Source organism: Delphinapterus leucas, chromosome 1 (assembly GCF_059928025.1).
Source record: "Delphinapterus leucas isolate spDelLeu-1000000601 "Yukka" chromosome 1, BTC_Dleu_Yukka2, whole genome shotgun sequence".
Classification (NCBI taxonomy): Eukaryota; Metazoa; Chordata; class Mammalia; order Artiodactyla; family Monodontidae; genus Delphinapterus; species Delphinapterus leucas.
The window spans coordinates 94,768,188-94,790,878 of NC_143129.1; the positions used below are offsets into that span (position 1 = coordinate 94,768,188).

At 46.6% G+C, this 22,691-nt stretch overlaps 1 protein-coding gene across 2 annotated transcripts in view; it reads right to left on the reverse strand.

Moving 5' to 3' along the window:
- ELAPOR1 (endosome-lysosome associated apoptosis and autophagy regulator 1) overlaps positions 1-22,691 on the reverse strand; it is a 74,250-nt gene that overhangs the window by 23,699 nt on the left and 27,860 nt on the right. For both annotated transcript variants that reach the window (XM_022584164.3, XM_089918541.1), the window contains exons 2-7: positions 14,457-14,577; positions 11,967-12,159; positions 6,314-6,461; positions 5,763-5,843; positions 4,753-4,858; positions 4,471-4,620 (exon numbers count right to left, since the gene is read on the reverse strand). In XM_022584164.3, the coding sequence (XP_022439872.3) occupies positions 4,471-4,620; positions 4,753-4,858; positions 5,763-5,843; positions 6,314-6,461; positions 11,967-12,159; positions 14,457-14,577 (799 nt within the window). The remainder of the gene's footprint in view (positions 1-4,470; positions 4,621-4,752; positions 4,859-5,762; positions 5,844-6,313; positions 6,462-11,966; positions 12,160-14,456; positions 14,578-22,691) is intronic.

The following is a 22,691-nucleotide window of genomic DNA, read 5'->3' on the forward strand; positions in this document are numbered from 1 at the left end:
GGTGAGACCTCTTCTCTCTATTACCTGACACACAGTTTGGTAGAATGGAATGAGATTTTTAAGTCAGACAGATCTGGGTTTGGATCCTGCTTAATCATTCAGTACCTGCGTCACTTTCGGCAAGTTACTTAACCTCTCTGAGCCTTTGTGCTCTCACCTGTAGAGCAGGAATAATAACATCTACTTTCTGGAGCCAGCACATACCTGACACATTGTAAGTAAGAATTTGCTAAGTGCTGGTAACTATTATCACCTGGGTTTGTGGGAATTATTTTTATTTGGTAGCTGTCATGGGATTTTTAAAAAGGATTAGAAGTCTCCTTTCTCTTCCAGTTAAGGCTTATTTCTCAACTGGTCCCTTCTTCTTCCCAAGGCACCAAATGAGTTGCTAGATCGGAGAATCTCCTAGTTACCGCCTTGTTGGCCTGCACTGGGGAGTTCCCTCAATCACACATTTCCATGCCTCTTCTGTCCCCATCTTAATTAGCCTGGGCAAGAGGGAACTACTGGCTGAGAAACAGCTGGGGTCTTCTCAGCTCATTTACTTGGTTAACAAACAAAGGCCTATTTCAACATAGAGGGATCCAGGGACTCCTGGTTTTGACAGACTTGGCCAGGAGAAATTTGGGGGGAGATGCTGAAAATAAGCCAGTTCCCAGGCCCTTGCATACTAGATCTAGCAAATTGCAAGTTACGTGTTAGAAAGTGCATTCCACACAGGGATCTTTCTCTGCTTGTCAAATATTTGTTCAACCTGACACCCCAGCTCCGGGTTTCAGCAAAAAGGGTCCAGCTGTTTACACACTGACAACTTCTAAACTGGTTTTAATAAATGATTAACGCAAATGCTGAGCCAGACCTCACTTTCCCAGCTCAGGTTTCATCAAGGTGTTGAAGCTGGAGACTAGTCATGTTTGAAGGATTGGCCTAGATATTTGTTGAGAAAATGAAAAGTGATTCCTGTTGGACTGGCCCTGGGTAAAACTGTTTGTAGATAAAGTTTATCTTGGGGGCTCCACCTGCTCTTTCTGCACCTTCCTCCTCCTTTCCATATCTTCCCCCGCCTCCGGAAATACAACCTTCTCATTCTGATCCTTTTTATCCAAGGAAAACATTTTCCCTGAAGATTTCAGTACCGAATGAACCCAATGCCCAGCTCCGACACCACCACAGACTCTGGGCAAATCCCTTAACCTCTGTGAGCTTCTCCTAATTCATTTGTAAATGGGGAAATCACCCCTTCACTATGCTACGAGTAATGAGAAAATGTTTTGTAAACTGTAAAGTACTGTACAAGTGACTTATTTTTGTTACCTATGCCCAGAGTGGTTTCACACCACAAGAAGACTGCTGGGACAGGCCTTAATGTAAGTGAATAAATAAAATCAGTGCTTACTACATGCCAGACACTGTTCTAAATCTTTACCTGTTTTAATCCGTGCACACAATGATGCTATGAGGTAGATACCATTATTGTCATGCCCATTCTAGAGATGAGAAAACTGAGGCACAGACAAGTGATTTGCCCAAGGTGGCACAGCTAGGAAGTGGTGGAGCAAGTATTTGAACCGCAGTGATTTTTTTTCTGGAGTCCATGCCCTTAAACCCTGTGCTGTTCTATTAGGAAATGAATCCCTCATATTAAACATAACACAAAGGAATTAATCCTAGTGATCAAATTTAATCTCTCAATGAGAAAGATGCCTTCAGTCAAGCCTTTGTCCCTTTGTCCTCATGCGCATCAGCTCCTCGTTAGTCTAGGTCCTGGATACGGGCAATGGCACCCGATGCAAAATCTTCTGACTGTAGCTTCTGCCTCCAGCTCTTCCTTTCCTCATCCATTTTCCAAATGGCAACCAGAATGGTCTTTCAAAGGCACAAGCCAGATCATGTCATTCCCAGTTTTACATTCTTTAATGGCTTCAAACGCTGATAGGATCAAATCCCAATTCTGTAGCAATGGCACAGAAGGGTTTAGCCGTAACCTGTTCCCTGCCCACCTCTTAGCCTTGGATGCTAATTCTAAGTAAGCTCCAGCAATGCTGAGTTACTCCTGGATCCCTGAGCCTTCTGGCCTTGGCTCACACTTCTTCCAGAATATCCTGCCCCCATCAAATCACCAACTCATCTTTCAAGATAGCTTATCTTTCAAGACCACAGCTAGTGCAGCCTTTCCTCCCTCCCCAGAGAGGACTGACCACTTCCCCCTTTTGCTTCCACCGCACATTACACTCAGTACTCCTATCCTAGCACCTCCTGTACCGTGGAGTTATTACACTTGGTGTTTCTATAACCACATTTCCACTTTTGATGTAAGCTGGAGGGCAGCACCAGCTGTAACCTTAGCATCAAGTCCAAGCCCTGGCACCCAGTGGCCACTCAGAATATATTTACAATGAATGACTAAATGGTCACAGGGCCTCCTGCCACTCCCTTTATGTACATTCCATCATAGGCTCTCATCAGACTCTCTCTGCATTTTCCCAGTCTCCCACTGACCCTGTATTCTGGAACAATCAAGTCCCAAAGAAACGTGATACTCTTTGTATCCCAAGCTGAACATATTCTTCATAGTAAAATCTCACTTTCCATTTAAAGAGGTGGATGGAGAAATCAGTGGCAAAAGGAGAATAGACTCCAAGAATTCAGACTCCCAAACTAATACCTTCCTAACCGCTCTCTGGATAGAAATCAATTTACATAGCATTGATCAAAACACTCTGTAGGCAGTTCTTCTAGAACCACCTTGCCATTTAAACCCTGTACCACAGCGGGGCTGGAAAGGGAGCTGGAGAAAAAGACTAACAAAGGCCGCTATTGATAGAGCAGGGAAGAGGAATACGAAATTCAAGTGGAAAAACGGGAATTTAGACTTATAGGTAAAAACTTCCCCCAAGATCTAAAAATCTATGTTCTTGCTGAAAGCTACACTCATTTGGCAAGATCTGTGTAGATAAATAGAACTTCTATTTTAGGGATGGTGTAGAAATAAGCAGCTCACGAGGTCAGTGGCGGGTCTTGGCTGAGCAAACACGTACTGTGACGCCTGTGTGAAGGGTGGGTGTGTCTGTGTAGGGATGGGGGTGTCTGATTAAGAGAGGGCCTTGAGCCGGGTTTGTATATAGTTCTGTGTAAAAAAGGAAAAATGGAATAGTTATGGGCATTTGCAGGGGAAGGGAGGGGACTCTTTCTCTCTCCCTACCTGTTTGTTTCAGAACCTGTCTTGGAGATTGGTCGCTGTGCCAGTCATTGGACCGTCTAAGCACAGGGCCCTCTGGAGACACTGCCCATCTTATACCAGAGCCCTGCTGCTGTCGAGATCCTCTCAAATAACCAGGTCCCGTTTCTCAAAGTTGGGCTGTTTTAGGAAATTATCCAGGGACTGCAGAAATAGGCTGCTTCCCACTGTCCTCTTATTTTCCCTTAGAGCAGTGGTTTTCCAACTGTGTTCCGAGGAACCCTGGATTTCCTGACAAGGCCTGCTTTGAATTCAATGGATGCTTTGAATTCAGTGGATGAAAGATTATAGCTTCTTGCTATCAAAGTGTTTTGAGTAACAATACAACCTCATGGGGCTTCCCTGGTGGCACAGTGGTTGAGACTCTGCCTGCCAATGCAGGGGACACGGGTTCGAGCCCTGGTCTGGGAAGGTCCCACATGCCGCGGAGCGACTAGGCCCGTGAGCCACAACTACTGAGCCTGCGTGTCTGGAGCTTGTGCTCTGCAACAAGAGAGGCCGCGACAGTGAGAGGCCCGCGCACCGCGATGAAGAGTGGCCCCTGCTCGCCGCAACTAGAGAAAGCCCTCGCACAGAAACGAAGACCCAACACAGCCAAAAATAAAATAAATAAATAAATAAAATTAAAAAATAAAAACAAAAAAACCCAATATGACTTCATGGCTCTTCTAAATTAACTTTGATAATAATTGTTATAAATTAAAATGTATAAATTTATGCCTCTTTTATCTACTGTATATATTATTTATAATTATAATCTTAATTAAGGTTTCATTAAAAAACGATTGCAACCCCTTTCCATAGCTTTCCTAATTCCTCTAATTCTGAGCTGCTTTTGCTTTTTGCCGTGGTGCCCTGCACTTTTTGCTCTCTAATACACTATATAATTTACTATATTTATTATTTAGTTATTATAGTTATTATGTATCCCATTTACATTCCAGAATGTAAACTCCATGAAGACAGGGACCCTTGTCTATTTTTTTCACTGAAGTATTCCAAACACCTAGAGTAAAGGCCTGGCAGATAGTAGAGGCCTGATAAATACTTACTGAATGATTTCATTTCAAGAGTGATTGGCGGATTAGATGGGCTCTTCCAGCACCCAGAAAGCAAGTGCTTAAGAAGAATCGTCTTCAGCTTGGCCAAAAGGATGGCTCCACTGTCCTGTCTGTCCCTGTGTATATGTTGGTACCCCCCCACCGAACTCTTCCCTCCCTCAGAAACATCACCTGAATATTTGTCAGGGTCACACTGGTGGCAAGAAGTCTCTCCCTTATTGGAATAAGAGTTAGCTGGGCAAAGTTTGCAGCAAGAGGAACCCTTCTGGTCTGCGTATGTGCCTGGTTTGCAGGGGAAGCATTCTGAAGTGTAGGCCACTCCTAGGGAGGAAGAACAACATAGGAAAGCAAGAATTGAGCCTAGAGACTGAGCGCCCTGAGGACTAACCCACACCCTCCCTGCTGAAGTCAGCATCAGACCCCAGACCCAACCCCATTCTCTGTTCTCTGTACCTGTTATGGCGATGTTTCTCACCAGCACTGGCTTAGAAACTTTGGACCACACTGAGAAAGCTGTGGTTCTCCAGTAGAGGACGTTATTGCCTCGATTTAGTTCGACCTAAAAACCACAAACAGGAGGAGTTAGTTCAGTCACAGAGACAGGTATTGCTAATCCATTGCATTAACCTCCTGTTGGGATCCCCCCTCTTGCAGTCTGCATGGCAGTGCCTATTCTGCTCCTCTCTCTCAACTTCCTCAGCGTTGCCCTTCCTCCCAGCTTGGCTCAGCTCCTCTCTCCTTCTTTTTTTCTTTTTATAAATTTATTATTTATTTTTGGCTGCATCGGGTCTTTGTTGCTGTGTACGGGCTTCCTCTAGTTGCGGCGAGCAGGGGCTACTCTTCGTTGTGGTGCGTGGGCTTCTCATTGTGGTGGCTTCTCTTGTTGCACAGCATGGGCTCTAGGCGCGCAGGCTCAGTAGTTGTGGCGCACGAGCTCAGTTGCTCCGCGGCATGTGGGAACTTCCCGGACCAGGGATTGAACCCGGTCCCCTGCATTGGCAGGTGGATTCTTAACCACTGCACCACCAGGGGAGCCCTTCTCTCTCCTTCTAAGGCTCCTCTTACAACCCTCTCATGCCCTCTCCCACTTCTCCTTCAGTCACATATACCATGAGCATTTCTATGTTGAGACCAATGAAGGGACCTGAGGGTACTGACAACAGGGTGGCTGAAACTCCCTCATTCTTCTCTGGTTCTATTTATCCATGCCCCAGCCCCAGAAGACTGGGCCTTTAAGGCCGGAAAGCTGCTGGTCCTTGGGGTCAAGCCAGAGGAGCGAGTCAGTTCACATCCACATTATGTCAAGTCAAGAGGGGAGAAACTATAGCATCCTCATGTTGTCAGGCAACTGCCCTCTAGGGAGAGAAGAGTGGAGGCCCAGATGGGGAGGAAGCACTCTTTGGAGGAAAGGCCCTTGGTCCCTTTTCTGGAATCTCCAGGGAGAAGGCTGCTCTGATACTCACGCTGTGCAATTCCCATCCTTTCTCTGTGGTTTTCATCCACCTCGAGTTGTCTGCATTGGGCTGGCACTGGTCATTCTGAACCTGAGGCAGCAGGAATTTGAGATCAGAGTCTCTCAGCTTTCTAAGGAAACGAGTTGCTTACCCCATGATGCCCCAGCCCTTCAGAGGGCCCTTCTTATGGGAGAAGGACTGAGCTCAGAAGTCATGAGATTTGAAGTATGGCAGGAGCTAGTTACACACACAAGATGTCAGTACGTGGACACTAAAGAAATTATGCATTAACTCAGAGCTGCTACGTGCTGTTTTCATGTCTGAACAGGGCAGAACACCTACGAATCTCCCAGACTCTATCTACTCTTCCCCCCAGGGTCCTTTGACTTCTGCTTTTCTCTTTGCCTTTTGAAGCCTCAGCTCACTTTGACCACAGTTCTCTCCAGAGGGAAGACAACTGTGAAAACTTCCCGAGCAGGACTATGCGTGTGATTCCTGTAAATGAATGTGAGCCTCGGAGGGTCTTTACCTCCCACCTTCCCCCTCAGCCAGGGGCTTACAAAAAACTCGAAGATGATGCTGGAGTCTGGGTAGTAGTATTCAAAGTTAACAGTGCCAGACTGCTTCAGGTTCACGGCGTACATCAGCGTGGCCGTGCACTCATCCGTGTTGGAGGAGATATAGTCACCCAGAGGAACCCACTTGGACCTGTGAGGGAACAGGAGCCAAGTTCACAGTCAGGAGCCCAGCCCACCAGGGCTTGTGCGATATGCAGGTCTCATGTCCTGCTAGGTCTCTGCAGAATTCCAGACTTGCGATTCACAAGTGGAAGCTTACACCTGAAAATGCTCAGTGAAGAATGACCTCCAAGTCAAGGAGCCTGGAGGTACAGCCAAGAGGAGGACAGGTATGTGTACCTCCACATTATGCAGAGCTACCCAGAAGATAGACGGCAGGTAAGGTTGTGGATAGGGGGAGGTAGATAATATTTATTGGTTGCTTACTAGCTCCCAGATGATGAACTACATATTCTACATTCATGATTCCTTTCTATCAGTAAGAGGAAATGCAATTTTGTCCCCATTTAAGGGATGATACAACGGAGGCTTGTTGAGTGCCTTGGCCAGTATAACACAGCCAGCAAGTGACAGGGCTGAGATTCAAACCCAGGTTTGCCAAACTCAAAGCTCTCAAAGAAAGTTAGTAGATAAAGCTATTCTTCAGAACTCAGAAGTCCATCCAATCTAATCCACCCATTTTCTTGGTTTTGGTTTTGGTTTTGAAATGCCCACTTTTAGATGCTACTAGGAACTGGTTTTTATGGGAAGGGGGAAGGGAGAAGGCATGTTGATTTTGTTTTCGAAATACCTCTACTGTGTCTACTCTACCCAAGGGCTCTTCCTTCTCCTCCCTGCATGTCCCTCAGCTCTGAATCAGCCCCAACTTGCCTCCCTGCATCCAGTCCTGCTTCCTCCAATTCCTTCTCCACAGTGTGGCTGGAGAGAGACTCCAGAACAAAAATCTGACGCTGTCACTTCCCTGCTTGAAACTCTGACTCCCTGTTGCCCTTAGGATGGGGTACGAACTCCTCACCCACTCTCTATGCTCCAGCCCTACAGCATTTCTTTCAATTCTTCCGCCAAACTTTCTCTCACCTCTGGGTCTTCCCACACACTGTTCTCTCTTCCTGGAACAAACTTCCTCCTCCCTCCATCTATTTAATTCCTACTCGTGTCTTAGAGCAAATGTCACCTAATCTGAGAAGTCCTCCTTGACTCCTTTACCTGCCTCTGCTACGTGTGCCCTCAGCTCTCACTGTTCCCTTTCTCATAATCACAGTCCTCCTGTATTTCATTTAAACATGTTATGAAATATTTAAGACCCGCCACGCTGCTTATGAAATGCAACACAGCAGAAGTGTTGGTGTACCCCTGGCTAATCTCAACCCCCTCCGCATCACACACACCTTTCCCCACTGTCAAGTAATCACTTTCCTGAATTTGGTGCTTGACGTCCCCATGTGGTTCTCTGCCCTTGACTAATTATGTATGTATTTCTAAACAATATACTGTATGACAGCATTCTGCACGTTTTTATATCTTATGTGCTCACGGATTCTGAAACTTGCTTTTTTTCCCTCAACACGTATAATGATTGTGGGATTCCTCCATATCCATAGTCACACGTGAATAACAGCTCTTCTTTCACTTTTACCAGTATATAAGATTGCTTTCTATGGCTCGCCCATATTTATTTATGCATTACTTGTTGACGGACATCTAGATTGTTTCCAGTTTTTTGCTATTGTGCGCACTCTTGTTAGGAACATTCTCGCACGTCTCCTTCTACGCATATTTGAGTGGAAAGTCTGGGGGTAGAACTGCTGGGTCACAGGGTATGTGAACCTCCAACTTTACCAGCTATGGCCACGTTGTGCTCCAGAGTGGCTGCCGTCAGCTACACCCACCCGCAGCGAAAGACAGCTGTTCTGGCTCCACAACCCCCCCCACACACACACACATCTGGAACGGTCAGACGTTAAAATTGTTGCCAATATGATACGGTAGGACAGAATGTCTCAGTGGGCTTTAAATCTTATTTCCTTAACTCTAAGTGAGGTTGAGCATCTTTTCTTAGTTTATTTGCAGTTTGGCTTCCTCTTCTGGTCATACTTGAATTCTTCTTGAATTGCTTGTCTTCCTGCCTGGCTCGTCGATGCTGTGAGGGCAGAGACCAAACTTAACTTGCTCACTTCTGTGTCCCTAGCGCTAAGCCCTGGACCTGGCACATAAGAGGGACTCAGGGCATTAAACAGCTGAATGTGGGAAATGGGTGATCAAAGAAAATCCCACTATTTCACTGCTGTGCTGAGACCAGCCCAGGTCTCCAGTGATTAATAATGGTCAGTTCAGGGGACCTCAGATTAATCCACTGTTTTCCCCCTGTGTTTGTCAGAATAACATGGTACTTCCAGCAGCTCTTCAACAGTTAGTGTTATTCTCAAATGGAAGCATATCCAAAATACCTAAGCTGAGCTCATCCAAGATACCCAGCTAACCTAACAGTACTGATTTCTCCTTGTTAAAAGAGACAGCACTTAAAGCTGATGTGCTCCACAGCATCAGCTATAAATAACTCCTGAAGGTGGATGAATAATTCAAAGGATGCCATAAGTGGATTTCATTTGCAAAATGCATCACAATTCTGACTTTTGTCAGAGCTGTCCCTGGTGAAGATCGTTTCACGTTCAATGATAACGTGTCTTGATTGATTTCTAATGCCAGGCATCGCTCCAAATCTTTACAAGTATCATTTCGTTTCATCCTTACCACGGCCTCTAAGAAGAGTACTATTTTTATCACTGGTTCTTAGAATGAGGACGCCAAGGCATGGAAGAGATTAGGAACCTGTCCCCGGTCATTTAGCTGTGATCTGCTTATACCTGCTTTGTTTTGCCATGGCCCTGGGGAAAAGGGAGGCAAGTTTTCAAAGAGGAATTCTCACATGGTGGCCACCCAGACACACTGCCAAGCTCACACTGGGTAGCACTGTTTATAAATTCAGGTTAGAAAGAAGAAACTGTACAGGAAATCTTAGAGGCTTCCAAAGTTTGAGACCCTTTTTAATGCTTTCTCTCACTCTTGTTTCACCTTCACAGTATTTGGTGTTCTGTTCTTCTCCGTGAACGTACAGCATCCTTTCCATGACTCCCTTTTCACTCTTCTTCCCTTTTGCTTATCCCAGTTTTGGATCTGAGGACTGTTTCCATCACCTTAGTCCTGAGACATTTACCCAGGAACCAAGGATGACCCCCTGAAGGCTCAGGAACCTGCCATGGAAACTCCATTCAGTTGGCCTGTTGTGTTTTCAATTATTTATTTTGTGTCTGCTTTGTGCCAGGTGTTAGATACTGGAGACACAGCAAAGCACAAGACAGCCCTGACCCCCTCCCTCTTGGAGCTTGCATTCTATTTCTAGTGGAGGAGACAGAAACTTATCACGCAGTTAATAACATAGTAATAACCATGGTAAGTGCCATAAGGAGAAATACAAGATGATGTATGTGTGTGTAACAGGGGCCTGTGGGGTCAGGGATGGCTTCTTTGAGGCAGTCACTTTCAGGCAGAGACCCGAGGGTGAAGCAGGAGTCAGCTGGGGGAAGAGTTGGAGAAGAGTGTGTTAAAGGCGCCAGGAGGGCGGGAGCACGGTGGCCAGCTGGCTGGAGCTCTATAAGCAGGAGGAGAGGCACTGGAGAGAGGCTGGAAGAAGGGGCAGAGGACAGAGGCCCTGCAGGCTGTGACAACGTATTGGATTTTATTCCAGTGGGAATCCACAGAATCCAGAGTTTTGAGCAGCAAAGTACTGTGATTGGGCTTGTGTTTAAGAAGATCAGTCTGGCTGCTGAGGGGACGGTGGCCTGCAGGAAGCTGGGGGTGGAAGCGGAGACCAGGTGGGAGGCGCTAGAGGCAGAGCAGGTGGGAGGCGCCACTGGCGGGGTTAGTTTGGGGGCAGTGGGCTTGGATTCAGGTAAATACACAGTCGAGCAGGAAAGCCAGACACTTGGTGACCTGATAGCAGCTGTTTTTGCCTTTCTGGGGCACGGTGGGGAAATCACAAACCCTCTCTAGGTGGCCATTTCCTCTCCATTTCTCCTTTTTCCCCCTCCCGGGAATGTCGTGGGATGCCTTAAGATCCAGGCCCTGAAGCAGTCTGTGCTGTGGAAACACAAGTCGTTTTGAACAGACCCACATCCGGCCTCGCTGAGAGAGATTTCTGGACTTTCACTGCTCCCCAGACAGGGAGAAAACCCTGCTTGCACGCGCGTGGCGACTGACCGACTGAGCCAGGCCTGCGCCTTGTCCAGGGTCAGTCACGTTCTCTGTTAGGACTAAAATGGGGGTTGATTGTCTTTAACCCACACATTCCCTCTCCTTCCAGCTTGAATCCTCTCCAGCTTTATCTCTGCTGCCAACATTGTCATGCTAATGATTTTGACTCACAATATTGAACTCTAAAATAACATTAAAATTGGACTGTTAGAGGCCTCCTGCCTGGCTCACACAATGGTGCTTCTAGGAGATTTAAGTATAGGAATGGGAGACATTGTTCCCAACTTTAGAAATCCAGGTGTAATACAATTAATCCTTTTTTATCATTTTGATTGCTTGGGTATAAGAGAAACTTTCATGTACTTTTCTCCTGTATTCTTTGTCAATATTTGACAGAGAGCAGTGGACGACTGTCTTTTACATCTATGCATCCTCCAACTTTTCCTCTCTAGGACTGGATATTGCCTTGCGTGCACTAAATGTTATTTGAAGGTGGCAGCGTGGGGCAGTGGAAAGCTTGGACCGGGTGTGAATTCCAGTCTCCCCAGTTGCAAGCTAGGTAATGAAGGACAAGTCACTGAACCTCACTGAGCCTCCAGTTCCTCATCTGTGTAATGGGAACAATAATACCTATTTCACTGTCACAAGGGTTCTTGTGAGGATTAGAGAAAATAATATACATAAAGCATCCAGAATAGTGCCTGAACTATAGAAGGCACATCATTTAACTCCAGGGATAGGATACTCCCATCCCGGGAATTAAATATGCAGAGATTTGATAAGGATAGCTCACCCGTTCGGTAAGCACTCTGGGCTGAGCCTTTCAATTACGGAAAAGATTTCCTTCTGAGCTGGAGAATTCTCTGGTCATCAGGCTCTCAAAGGGTTTGGAAGATCTCAGCCATCACTGACCAAAGCTCTGGTCCCACTTTATCCTCCCAATCCCATAAACTCAGACCAGTTTTAGAAGCTAGCACCAAAGCCAGGAAGATACCCAAGGCTTTGCACATGGTGTTGCAATCAAGTTGAGGAAGTTTATTGGCTGATCCAAAATTCCACAGTGGAATCCAGTTGGATTTTGTTTTAAAGGGACTGGGCCATTTAATCCTTGTTGATCTTATCCACCTGTCTCTATTTCACCGTGTTTTTCACCTGTCACAAATACCTGTCAGTCGCTGGTAAGCTTAGGTCAGTAAGGCTGGGCTGATGTGGATGTCATGTCCAGCAGTCCAGTGGGGGCCTGCTCTAGCCCTCACCCCGAGGAGCAGGAGAGGAGGCTGTGAAGTGCTCCCTGCAGCCCCTTCCCCAATAGGGGGAGCAGGGAGGTAAGGGGGGCGTGGGGCTAAGGGGGCGGGCGTGGAGTGTGGGGAGAGGGGCGACTCACGAAGTGCAGTTCTCAGTGGAATCTGTGGTGCCGTCCTCGATCTCCATGTTGGTTGAGAGGCTGGCAAAGCCATGGGGCAGCCCATCCCACTCGTCAAAACGGATGCCTGTGCCAAGGGAGTAGCGGCCCTCAGCACACGGCTTACACGACTGGTCCTTCATGTCCAGAAACTCCCCAGCTTTGCAAGAGAAGGCTGGAACACAGAGCGGGGACAAGGGTGGGTGGTGAGGCTGCTGCCACGCAGGAGAAGTGGGTGGGTTCTGTGCATCCTAGGGGGAGGAGCAGAGGATGGAGACCTGGGAGTTTCCCCCACTAAGATTTGGAGCCATGGTGCATCTTGTATGATTCCACTTCCGTGGAATGTCCAGAATAGGCAAATCCATAGAGACAGAATGGAGATTTGTGGCACCAGGGACTTGGGGGAGGGGGCATGGGGAGAGATTGCTAATGGATATGTTTCGTTTTGGGGTGATGAAAATGTTCTGCAGTTAGATAGTGGTGATAGTTATGCAACTGTGTGAATATTCTAAAGCCACTGAGCTTTATAACTTACAGGGGTGAATCTTCTGATGTAAATTATATCTCAATAAATCTGTTATTTTATTCTATTTATTCTATCTGTCTGTTTATTTATTTATTTATTGGCCACACCACACGGCTTAAAGGATCTTAATTCCCTGACGGGGGATTGAACCTGGGCCACGGCGGTGAAAATGCCGAGTCCTAACCACTGGACTGTCAGGGAATTCCCAAAGCTGATATTTAAAAAAAAAAAAAAGATTTAGGGCCTTGTTGCAGGACTTTGGGTTTGTCCCTGTCAGCCTCGTTTCCTAAGGGGTCTAAGGGGTAGCCTCGGCCATTCTGAGAGCTCTCCAGTGAAGAGCATGGTCTCTCGTGCTGACCCCGCTGAATGGCACCTAGCCCTTCAGCCTTGAACTTCCCCCTTGAGTTTCTGGCCTCTGTCTTCTCCTTTCTGGTCCCACTGCCACTGTACTAGTTGGGATTCTTGTGACCTGTTAGTTCAACCATTGCAATGTCCTCCTAACTAGTTCCCTGTTTCTTGTCTTTGCTCATTCGGTGGTCAGAAGTATCTTTCTAAAACACTCATATGTACTATTATTTCTGTTATTTAAAAAATAATCAGGCACCATCCCCACTTTGGGTTATAGAATTAAGCTCTCAGCCTGGCATTCAAATTCTTCCTCAATTTTCCCCCAACCTAACTTTCCGGCTTGATCTCCCACTACAGACCTTTCTCCACCCTACTCCTATCCATCCCCTCCCTGTGTTGCCTCCACCCCAGCCCAGCTCTTCTCTGAATGTGTCTGATGTTCTCCCACCTCCAAGCTTTTGCTCAAGTAGTTCTCCCAGCGGTTCCTGATCCCTAAGCATCCATAACTCCCATTCTTTTCACCTCATACAGCACATCATATTGATGTGTGCCTCCCACTAGGCTCTGAGCTCCTCTAGGGACGGTGGCTCAGCGACTGGCACAGACATAGTAGGGGCTACATAAATGTTTGCTGAAAAAAATGAATGGATGAACGGGTGTCTGCTCCTTCCACCAGACTGTACGCTTCTGAAGGCGGAGACTGTGCCTTATTTATCTTTGTGGTTCACATAGCAGGTGCATGTAGTGCTCAAGAACGCTGGCCAAGTTTACCGAAGATGGCTCATTTGTTTCCGTTAGTCACACCTCAGTGCTACTCAGATCTTAGCAATATCCGTTCACGGATTTAACAAGTACTTATTTGCTCACCTACTGAACCAGGCACTAGGCTAAGCTTATTTTAGATTTTAAATGCCTTCAACCTCCTTTCCAAATTTTCAAGTATTCCTTGATTCTAGTTCCTGATTTCTATTGTTATCTACGGCCCCCCTTTGCGTTTCTAAAAAGAACAGCTCAGGGGGAATAGCTGCCAGTGGTAGCAAAGTTGTAGCCGCAGAGTCCCAGAGGTGGGGTGGGAGCTGCAGGGAAGTCACTGCCTTTCCGGCTGCACGGTCAGCTCCACAGTCAGGGAAGATCCTTGTCCCCTGAAGTAATGCCCAGTGCATTTTAAAGGTCTGTCTCTGCAGAAAGTTATCTTCTCTGGCTTCTTTTTCAAGAACGACTGCAAATCACAATCTTTCCTAAATGAGTGACTGTGGCTAGTGAGTGTAGGTTGGAGAGAAATGCACAGCCAAAAAAAGAAAATGTATGCAAACAGAGAAAATATCTAAGTGGCACACAGCCGGAATTATTTTTACTTTATACCCTCATGGGATTTAAATCTGAAAATAAAACAAAAGTAAATTGAAATACCCAGTTTGCATCCGCGAAATAACACTTCTGCACCAAATCTCAAGAGGTTTGGGGATGAGGACTGACCGGGTGGGAGGGGGGCGGGGCGAGATCTGATTTCTTAAGGCAGCCACACTGTCAGGAAGTGCCTAACTTGGATGGCAGGAGGCTTGGGGCAGAGGCCAAAGCTGAGAAGCAGGGCTGCTTACCGCACTCGGTGCCCTTGACGGGGTCAGGGAGGCTGGTGCACAGGCCAGGGGTATGCGGCACGGCGACCCTCCACCTGGAACCCAAGCTGTCACACGCAGTGTACTCGTAGTGGTACTCAGACTGCAGATGAGAGAAGAGTGGGCAAAATGTGCATTAGTAGCGGTCAAACATTAACTTCCTACCCACTTCCTGCCCAGCACGATGGCTACTGACACTCATCATCACAGTAATGGGCCCTGGGACCCCGGCAGGGAACAAGGCATCATGGAACCAAATGATTGTTATCAAACACGTACAGGAGCTACGGTTATTGGATCATTCCTCTCCACCGGCCATGGTCTAGTCCCTAGAAACCCCCACCCCATTTTTTTTTTAAAATGACTCTCTTTGCGGTTGTGTATAAATGTCCTGATAGGCCAGAGGAATGTGAGACGGTAACTAAAGAACAGGCTACAAAAAGGTGGAATTTTTCTTGTCCCAAACTGCAGAATTTATGAGCAGGGACAGGTCCATGAAAAATTTACAAAGGATTGTGACAAAAGCTGTATTTCTGTTTCCCTGATTTCCTTGCATTTTTCATGCTCTCTCCTTTTCTCCAGAAAAACTATGAATTCCCACCTCGAATTTTATGAAAATGTCACATTTAGCTCAGGCAGGTGATGGGTTCTCATCACACGAGCCTATTCATGCCTAATTTCTCTGTGCAATGGAAACTCACAGCTCAGTTTCTTTACCTGAACTATGAATAACAACAACAAAACTGCCAAATCAAGCATTAAATAAAACAGCAAGAGCCACAACAAAAATCACAGAAAGCACTACTTGGGAAAAAGAAAGCACAATAAATGTGCCAAATACTCTTCAACATTTCTTCCTCTTTTAAATCTCATAATAAACAACAGTCCATAGAATTAATGTGAATTTGGGCTTCCCTGGTGGCGCAGTGGTTGAAAGTCCGCCTGCCGATGCAGGGGACGCGGGTTCGTGCCCCGGTCCGGGAGGATCCCGCATGCCGCGGAGCGGCTGGGCCCGTGAGCCATGGCCACTGAGCCTGCGCGTCCGGAGCCTGTGCTCCGCAACGGGAGAGGCCACAGCAGTGAGAGTCCCGCATACCGCAAAAAAAAAAAAAAAAACAACTATAAGAATTAATGTGAATTTGGTTCTGATAAGCATTTTACAATCCTCACTTACCAAAAACTATATTCAAGCCCTAAAGTACTTTGTATTACTGTATCCATAAGAAAAACAGAATTAATGTCCCCCTTCTATCCATATGAAAGGATGATTGCATAATATACAAATGCAAGGAGCTGGGCCTAAAACTGAGACAGTTTGAAGTTGGCTAACCTAAGAATGTATCAGAACCAAAAAAAGAAATCTTTACTTTTCTGAGGGGTTAAATAGACTGCCTTTCATATCTTCTAAGATGCGTATTTCTTTCACATTTTAACATCTGTGAAATCAAGTTGTGGCTTATAACTGACACAATTAAGGAAGCATCGTGTCATGTTTTAACTGATGGAGTTTCTCCTTTCTTTTTGGTACATAAAAAACAGTTCTATTTCTCCTGTGCTAGCTTGGCTTCTCGCGGCTTCCATGGAACCGTAGACACACTAGGGGTTCCCTGTACCTTATGCTATTCACTCCAGGCCCATCTACTAAGCATAGGCTTTCTTTTGGTCTTAGAAGCAGTGTTATTTCAGACTTGTGGAAATACAGTAAACATGTTGTTTCTTGATTTGTAGTTTCAGAAGCTTCGGGTGATGACAGAACAATTTTAGAGCTCCATTTTTATTGTCTTCTATTATAAATATTTACCAAATATATATTGTCTGCCCAGCACTAGATGTTGTGTCCAGTGTGGCTCAGGACAGCAACGCATAAACTGGGCACTTTCATCCAGAGGGAGCAGATGCGGAGTAGAAGGAGGAGTTGGGGGAATTGTGAGCCTAACTTTTTTTTTTTTGGCAGTACGCGGGCCTCTCACTGTTGCGGCCTCTCCCGTTGCGGAGCACAGGCTCCGGACGCACAGGCTCAGCGGCCATGGCTCACGGGCCCAGCCACTCAGCGGTATGTGGGATCTTCCCGGACCGGGGCGCGAACGCATGTCCTCTGCATCGGCAGGCGGACTCTCAACCACTGCGCCACCAGGGAAGTCCCTACTTTTCCTCTTAATTCCATTCTTTTCTTCATCCCAGAGGACTCTGAGGATAAATAAGGCAACTACACATATATCAATTCAGGTCTAAAAATGATACTCTCCAAAGGGTTTTGCTGCAAGAAAGAGGGGTAAAATCCACAGTATGTAAATTAAATGGAGAGCTGAGTGAATCAGGCAGAACGGATTCGATGTTCTGTCTGCGAACGTAATTATGCCTGTCATCTGCACAGTGCTTTTACATTCCCAAACACCATCTTATTTGATCTTTAAACTCCCAGAAGGCAAGCAGAGCAGGGGGCGTTTCCTCCATTGCACAGATGAGTAAACACTCTCCATGGGGTGAAATGGCTTGTTGAAGGTCACACAGCTGGTAAGTCACTGAGCTAGAACTCAGGCTTTGCTACCAGGAATCTTCCACCCTCATAAGTCCCATCAAACACAAACTCACACTGGGAGAAATTTAACAGCCAAATCTAAAAATTAAGCAAGGCAGTGTTGGTTGTCTGCCAGCAGCCAGGCTCGCTTCTGAGGCCTGAGAATTGGTGTTAAAACATCTAATCTGGGGCTTCCCTGGTGGCGCAGTGGTTGAGAGTCCGCCTGCCGATGCAGGGGACATGGGTTCGTGCCCCGGTCCAGGAGGATGCCACATGCCGCGGAGCGGCTGGGCCCATGAGCCATGGCCGCTGAGCCTGTGCGTCCGGATCCTGTGCTCCACAACGGGAGAGGCCACAACAGTCAGAGGCCCGCGTACCGCAAAAACAAACAAACAAACAAAAAACATCTAATCTGTTCGAGCAGATCATTTCAGTCACTCTGACTGCATTTGGCCTCTCGGAGACACATAGGCCAAGCCTGCTTCTCTTTGCATCATCTTTCATTTGGCGCCCCCTGGGTCCTGCTCTGGTGGGAGGTTTGCGGGGAAAATGCTGGTTCCGAACCTTAGAAAGTTTCCCTTTCAATATGTGCTACTTTACTTCATGTCACTTGGGGATATTTACACCACCCAATGTGGCTGGCTCTGCTGCAGCTGTTTCAAATCTGAACTATACTTTGCGATCTCACCATCTAAGACATAGGCTTAGACAGACAGTTAAATCAGAGACATAACTGGCAGTGCTCCTCAATTATATTCAGAGTTCTGTGAACAAATCAATTCCCCCACAGTACCTCAGTTTAACCCGTGATCTGTCTTTGAGAGCATACGGTCTGCATAATATACGGATTCACAAAGGAGACACACGAATAGATTTAATTCGTATGTCCAGCATACAATTCCTTGCTCTCCCCATTCACAAAGATATGACACAAATCACAATTTTAAATGGGGCACAGGAAGCAGTGGCTGCTGCCTGTTCATCGAGGAAAGAAGGGAAGGGTTTGAAAACGAGGGGTGGGCATCTTACTTAATCTGCCCTCCCCTAAATCACCCAGCCACATGTAATGCTCCCAGGCAACACAAGAAATTAGAGGGAAAACCCCCAAAGCTGGAATCTGCTTTGCCAAATATTGGTAACGCTGATCTTTCAGCTCCAGAAGAAGGATTCACTCAGACCCACAATGTTTGGGGTCCTTGCTGTCTGGGTAATGAGTGGGCTGCTGAAATGAAAAAATAATCACCAAGCCAGGATGGTGCCTGGATGCAAATGTGTGCTTCTTTCCACCTTTCCCCCTTCTTTCAAATAACATGTCTTAGTTTTTTTAATGATTGTCCAAGTAATAGATTAGAGACTAGAGATTTGTATCACTGGTCTACAGATTAAGTGCTAGAGAGGCATGTGGTCGCTATCTACTGTGGAAGATGCACAAGGTGTAAGCTGATGAGCTGGTGCCAAAGGGATGTGGTCCATGGCACAGGTGGTGCTTAGCTTCTTTGGCACGTGCACTAAGTAAATAGGCGAGCTAGAAGGGATTCGACACCCCATCACCACATGGGGCTCAACTTCTCTCAGCCACAGCTGCCTCATCTGGAAAATGGGGACACACAAGTACCTGCCTCTCCAGAAAGCTGCCCAACTCAGAGTGTGAGTAAAGTTGAAATCTAGCTCAAGTTCTTCATGCTAGGCAGTGTGCCCAGAAAGGGGGTGCCTTTTTCCCACGGGTAGTAGGTTGGTTGTGATCATAAATAAGATACAGGTCAAGCACTTACAGCAGTAGGTTTGTCAATCTTCAAAACATCTTAATGGAGTAGGTATTATTATTTTGCCATTTTACTGATGGGAAAACTGAGGCGTCAAGAGGTGAAGTTACCTGCTCAAGGCCACATAGCCTGGAGATTGCCAAGCTAGGACCGAACCCAGGCAATCTGAGTCCGTAGCCTGTGTTCCAGGCTGCTGGTGTTTGAGGGCAGCCTGTGTGGGCTACAGTCACACTCAGTGAAAGTGTGTCTGGGGCCCGGCACTGGCACTCAAGCTGCTGAAAACTTTGCAACAAAAGCCAAGGCATCAAAACCTTTGTGAACAGGGCCCAAAGGGGAAACAGTCAAGCCTGGCGCCATGTGGAATGGGAAGGCTGAAAGGCACTTAAACCTGGTTGGAGGACCTCCCCGTCAGGGACGCCTGCGGTTCTTGCCTGCCCACTATCCACAGTTCCCTCCCATGCAGCAGAGCCTCTTTGGAGGATACATCCTCTCCTTATTCTATTCCATCTAGGCGGGATTGTCAGAAGAGGTGGCCATCTGTCGTCTGCCAAGGCATGGACACACGGCCCACACAAAGCAAATCAGAGGCTCTCTCTGGGTAAGCAGGAGATGGGATGAGGGGGTGAGGCCACTTGGCCGTGAGTAGGGACCTGAAGTCGGTGGGAACTCAGGGAAGGATGAGGCAGGAAAGTGGGCTAGCTGGGGATAAGCCCCTCCTTACTTCTCAGCTCTACCTAGGGCTGGCGTTGGTGCCCCTCCCCAGCCAAAATCCACAGCAGTCATAAAGCTGAAAATTATGCCAGGTGAAATAAGCCAGCCACAAACGAACAAATGCTGTCTGATTCCGCGTATGTGAGGCGGGCAGAGTAGTCAAGTTCAGGAAAAGAGAAAGCAGAACAGTGGGTGCCAGCGGCTGGGCGCCCGAGTACAGAGTTTCAGCTTTGTAAGATGAAAATAATTCTGTCGATGGATGGTGGCGATGCTAGCACAACAATGTGAATGTCCTTAATGCCCGAGCTGTACACTTAAAAATGATTAGGATGGTACATTTTATGTTATGTGTATTTTATCACAATTTTTAAAAAAAGTTATGCTACAGGAACATGCCCAGTCTCTGACTTATCCTAATAAGTCCCCCAGAGAGTAGAAGCAGGATCATCTGGTAGTCTAAATTTAAGAAATATCCCCCAAATAAGATTGTGTATGTCAGCTAATTGGATGGCCAAGTTCAAGAGGGAGGAGTGGAGGAAGGAGTGGAAGACAACAGACTGGAGTGGACATCATGACAGTCTCCCTGGAGATGCCCATGGTGGTTCCCTGGTGCTTATGTGTTTGCCATTGACAACTCTTTGAAGCATTGCATTGCAGGTGTGCAAATAAATATTAATGCTAAAACTACTTTTTTTCAAACATTCTGCTCTTTTGGAATTAAAATGTTTAAATTCTGGAAATACTGTTAACTTGGAACATGTCAGGTCTTCTACGTTCTAGGAAAATGGTGTTCACTCATTCCATGTTCAACAAGTGTTTACTGAGGGCCTATTGTGTGCTAGGTTCTGGTGAAGCAGTGGTGTCTGAGACAAAGTCACAGCTCTCAAGCAGCGTAGATGTGTATGAGGCGGGGAATGTGGGGCAGGGATGCACTGGGGAGGAGACAGACTATAAACACTTATGCATGTGCTAATTTCCAGTATTCCACCGTTCTCTACAATTATTTGTCATTGTACACTCTTGCTGGCCCCACTTTCTCCAGAGAAGGAATGCTGAAGCGCTAAAATGATGGTATTTGTAGGTGGAGCCTTTGGGAGATAATTTAGTCATGAGGGTGGAGCTCCCATGAAGGGAGTAGTGCCCTTAGAAGAAGCGAAGCAGAGCTAGCCCTCTCTCAGGCCTGGAAAGGATATAGCATGAAGACGGCTGTCTGCAAACCAGCAAGAATGCTCTCACCCGATACTGGATCTGCCAGCACCTTGATCTTGGACTTCCCAGACCTGTGAACTTTCCAGAGCTGTGAGAAATAAGCTGTTCACGTTTTAAGCCACCCAGTCTATCGTATTCGGTTTTAGCAGTCCGAACAGATGAAGACAGTGTCTAGGGACTCTGGCGAAGACCGCAACATGTCTCTGACTCCAGCTTGACACGAACCATTGAACCACACTGTTTCTTTTTCAACTCATGATGGTTTGAAAGTCATGACAAGCCAGACCTGACAAAAAGATAGCCTAGCTGCCTAGAAGTAACCTCTGCCACAGCAGAGAAGACAGAGATGGCTACGACTGTCCGAGGGAGAAGCACTGGTGACTGGGTGGCAGTGAGGTCTAGAGTTTCAGTGGCCTTCTTCCTGCCAGGGCATTTCTCCAGCCCAGCTGGCCAAGGACACTGGCAACGGGTGGCCCAGACTGACTGGAGAGTCCAAGGGCTGCTTCCCAAACAGGGCCTCCAGTTGTTAACATTGTGGGTATGGCACAGGCTGCAGAGCTCCTGGGGCCATGATGGCTCAGTGAGCTGCTAAAACAAGCAGTCAGAGAGACTAAGAACAAATGGGTTAGTTGGGCATTCGACACTCTGGGCCTCGGTCTTCTCATTTGTAAAATGAGGAAGTTGGATTTAGGCGATTTCTAGCTTCTAAGATTCCTTCCAGTTCCAATACTTCATTATGTTATGGTTGGTGTGTGCATGGAAATCTGTTCTTTCCACCTTTTCCCCTCTTCCTTCAAAATGGCACTTCTGGGCTTCCCTGGTGGCGCAGTGGTTGAGAGTCTGCCTGCCGATGCAGGGGACATGGGTTCGTTCCCCGGTCCAGGAAGATCCCACATGCCGCGGAGCAGCTGGGCCCGTGAGCCATGGCTGCTGAGCCTGCGCGTCCGGAGCCTGTGCTCCGCAAGGGGAGAGGCCACAACAGTGAGAGGTCCGCGTACAACAACAACAACAAAAAAAAGGCACTTCTCAGTTTTTAAAATAATTATCAAAGTGATAAATGTTAAAATTGTAGAAGAGCTGAAAATACAGGCTAGAATTAAAAAGGGAATTAAAATCTGCCATAAGCCTACCAAGCAGAGATCACTAGTTGTAACGTTTTATTGTATTTCTTTTCAAATTCATTTTCTATACATGCATATGCATTTTAAAAAACAAAAGGAAGGGGCTTCCCTGGCGGCACAGTGGTTGAGAATCTGCCTGCCAGTGCAGGGGACACGGGTTTGATCCCTGGTCAGGGAAGATCCCACATGCCGCGGAGCAACTAAGCCTGTGCGCCACAACTACTGAGCCTGTGCTCTAGAGCCTGCGAGCCACAACTATTGAGTCCACGTGCCACAACTACTGAAGCCACACGCCTAGAGCCCGTGCTCCACAGCAAAAGAAGCCACCGAAATGAGAAGCCCGCGCACTGCAACAAAGACCCAACACAGCCTAAAATAAATAAATAAAAAACAAAATGAAGATCATATGGTATGTGGTTTCTTCTTCTTTTTTTTACATTTTAGGTCACAAGCACTCTCCTGTATCTTTAAGGTTTTGCACCATAACTTCTCTAGCCATTTTCCTGTTGTCAGACATCGAGTTTTGTCCAATTTTTCCTTATTTTAAATAGCACTACAATGAAGCTTTATGTGTATCTCTGATTATTTCCTTTGGAGAGATTCCCAGAAGTGGGATTACTAGGGTAAAGAGTATGAGTTTCTTTAAGATTCTTGATCGGGGAGGATATTTCTAAGAGAAAACAGACATTTCTAAGTCTTTTTTATTTCTTCACTTTTTACTACAATAAATTTCAAATATATATTTATTTTTTTATAAATTTATTTATTTATTTTTGGCTGCGTTGGGTCTTCATTGCCATGTGCAGGCTTCTCATTACGGTGGCTTCTCTTATGGAGCACGGGCTCTAGGCGCGTGGGCTTCTTGTGGCATGCAGGCTCAGTAGTTGTGGCGCAC